Here is a 2,967-nt window from a genome sequence, read left to right as displayed (position 1 = left end):
GAGCAGTCTCGACTAATGTATAGTTACAGAAGGGTTGTTTAACTTTCCTCTAACATAAGCAGATGATAGGAATACAATACTCAGCTAACCTAGGACACCCCCTTTTACAGGGAATGCAACCGGCGGCAGCAGGTCATCGGGGTGCTCAACGACCTGTACGCCGCTGCCTTCCTGCAGCTCTTCCGCCTCTGGAAGTGCCAGCACGGGACCATCGCTGACGCCGGCTTCTTCCTCAAGGGTTTGTCKTCCCAGGTTTTCCTTCCCCTTATTTTCCTTGGGGAAACAGCCTCAAGACAGCAACCTCAAAACACACCCTGCTGTGTTCTCAGCACATCCCAGCTCAATTCCAAAGGCTGTAATGCCCAAGAAGACCAAACATTCCCACTTGAGTCCTCACACTGAGGTTTTTCCACAACTTCACCCTATCCCAGTGCTTCAAGGGGTATTTTTCCTCCCATTTTCTACCCCAGAGGGATGCTGTGACAGGTTGGCACAAGGTGGGTGACACATGGGGACTGACATTCCCTGCTTCCCAAGCTCACACAGAGCCATAGTTCAACCCCAGTCCATGAATTACTTACTCCAGACAGGATTGCTGTTAGTGGAACTAATGTATCCCTCAGAAATCAGGATCCAGCTGGTGCTGCTGAGCTCCAGCTTCACCCCATCTTCCCTGGCTTCCAGCCTCAGGGGACTCAGGCTGGCATTGTGCTCCCTCATCCCAAGGAAAACACAACCATGCCCTTTCCCAAGGGAAAATATCACGATACTGGATGTATTGGATCCTTGAATACTGGATGTACTGGATCCTTGACACCATCCAAGCTTCACTCCCCTCAACCTTCTCCCCTCTCTGACCCTTCTAGAGCTGGAATTATCCACCAAAAAGAAGCCAAGGCAGCTGCTGAAATCCCTGGAAGCCTATGTGAGCCGTGGTCTTCCATCTCCTTCTGCTCCCTCCTCTCATTCCCCCCAGATCCACTTCACCAGCATTTGTGACCCCGGGGTCGAGCTGGAGGGAGATTCCCGACTGATCTGACACGGAGTGGGATGCTGCATAGGGAATTCTGTGGATGCATCAGCCCTTGGAGGGTGACACAGCAGTGTTACCCCTGGTTTGGGGGCTCAGGAAGAGCTCTGAGGTCACAGAGGTGGGATTTCACCTGCTCCAGGTGGATATCTCTGGAAGCGATGGAGGAAAAGGCAGTGGAGCAGGAGACGCCGTGAGCCACCCAGCCTGGTGCTGGGATASTCCCTCTGTCCATCCCAAATCCAGGGTCCCACCTGTCCTTACCCTCCCCAGGTAGAGCTGGAAGGTGGTGCTGGGTTCCTGGATCCCATTTTGGCTCCAGCAGCGCCTGGGAGGGGTAACCCCACACTTTGGGCTGTGGCAGTTTTATGGAGGGCTGAGGGTGACTGTGGGGTGTCAGCGCATAAAGAAATTATTAAAGCAGGGAGGTGAGGGTTCTGATGGAAAACAGTTTTGGGTTTGGATTTGCCACTGGATTCTGTGGCTGGGGAAGTAAAAGGAAAGTGGGTATCCAATTTGGGGTSAAAAGGGTGCTGTGGAGGAGAGAAATGAGGGTTGAGAGCTCCAAGGAAGAGGGAAAGGGTTATTCCCTCTGGAAGCAACTCAGAGCCAGTGCTTGGGAATGKCCCCGGGCCCTTAAGAGTGGGGAAAAGTAGCCCCCAAAGCCCATATCTGAAGAGAAATTAAAGGTTTGGAGGAGAGAAGTGGGAGCTGGCTKGAGAATGGAGCATTGTGGCTCCCAGCCACCCTGAGAGGGCAGTGATTCCTGGGGGCTGGGAATGCTCTGGATGGAAAAAAATAAAATAAAAAGGAGCTTGGAGCTGGGGTTTGCTCTCCTGATCTTCAATTATTGTGGAAATTGGAGGGGAGAGGAGTCCTTTTCAGCTCTTTTTGGGGGAAAAAAAAGAGGTGGGGTGAGGATGGGGTGGTGGGGGAAAGCAGGCAATGGAGGAGGGATGGGAGGACCTGGGGTGGTGCAGGGAAGTGCAGAGGMCAGGGAGGGATGTGGGTGCTGGGGAAGGAGGCATGTGGGTTGGGGAGATGAGGATGCCTGGAGCAGGGGAGATGCAGGTCCCACAGAGGGATGGAGGTTCTTAGGGAAGGGACTTGGGTACCAGAGGGGGATACAGGTACTGCGGGGGGGATGTGGGTGCTAAGGGATGGCAGGGTGTGGGGTGCCAGGGAGGGGTGCAGGGACCAGAGATGGATGGAGATGCTGCGGGGATGCAGGGGCCAGAGATGGATGGAGATGCTGGTGGGAGGCAGGTGCCAGGAAAGGGTCACAGGTGCCTGGGGTGTTGCAGGTGCCGGGGATCAGGAGCAGGGCCTGGAGCACAGCCCACGACCCTGCCTGTCCCTCCCCTGGCACAGCTCGGTTCCACCCCGGGGGCGGGGGTTCAGCACCCCCCCAACCCATCCCAACTCCCTTAAAACTGTGAGGGACAGGGGCGAGAATGCAGAATTGGGCAGCAACCGGACTGAGGCTGGGAGGCACATGAACGGCATCGGGACGGGCTGTGACAGTGACACCAACAGACCAGCGACAGGGACCCCTGCCGGAGTGGGGGTCTTTCGGAAACCGCCCGTTTTCCTTAAGATGAAGGAAAGGGATGGGCTCCTGTGGGGCCGGGGAGAGAGTGGGGACACGGTGGACCCAACTGGGGACAGATGCCACCATGTCCCCCCTTGCAGCACGGGGATGAGGTGCAGTGTGAGATCGAGGAGCTGGGCACCATCTGCAACCGGGTGGTCTGATGGAAGAGAGACCCCCCAAATCCCACCTCAATAAATCCACAAGGCATCAGATCCCTGCACCCCATTTATCRGTCTGGGGGGACTACAGCTGGGTGAACTGGTGGATGAAGGCTGCCAGCTTCTCCCGGCTGGAAGCAGACTGGAAAGGCTGGGAGAGCTGCAGGAGGGGTCCGGTGGGGGTC

At 56.1% G+C, this 2,967-nt stretch overlaps 2 protein-coding genes across 2 annotated transcripts in view; one reads left to right on the top strand and one right to left on the bottom strand.

The window, feature by feature from the left end:
• ELMOD3 (ELMO domain containing 3) overlaps positions 1-1,876 on the top strand; it is a 5,356-nt gene extending 3,480 nt beyond the window's left edge. Inside the window, exons 8-9 of the mRNA XM_057387088.1 lie at positions 111-238; positions 867-1,876. Of these exons, the coding sequence (XP_057243071.1) occupies positions 111-238; positions 867-1,039 (301 nt within the window). The 3' untranslated portion in view covers positions 1,040-1,876. The remainder of the gene's footprint in view (positions 1-110; positions 239-866) is intronic.
• Positions 1,877-2,867: 991 nt separating this feature from the next.
• The window catches only part of LOC130586303 (glycerol-3-phosphate acyltransferase 2, mitochondrial-like), a gene marked incomplete at its 5' end in the record, with an annotated part of 6,877 nt that continues 6,777 nt past the window's right edge, over positions 2,868-2,967 (bottom strand). Inside the window, one exon of the mRNA XM_057387083.1 lies at positions 2,868-2,942. Coding sequence (XP_057243066.1) covers positions 2,868-2,942 — 75 coding nt within the window. The remainder of the gene's footprint in view (positions 2,943-2,967) is intronic.

This window comes from Malurus melanocephalus, unplaced genomic scaffold, assembly GCF_030028575.1.
Source record: "Malurus melanocephalus ecotype Western Australia unplaced genomic scaffold, MMel_1.1 scaffold_1127, whole genome shotgun sequence".
NCBI classification, from domain to species: domain Eukaryota; kingdom Metazoa; phylum Chordata; class Aves; order Passeriformes; family Maluridae; genus Malurus; species Malurus melanocephalus.
The sequence above is the reverse complement of the archived record's forward strand: the minus strand, read 5'-3'. Positions and strand labels throughout refer to the sequence as shown.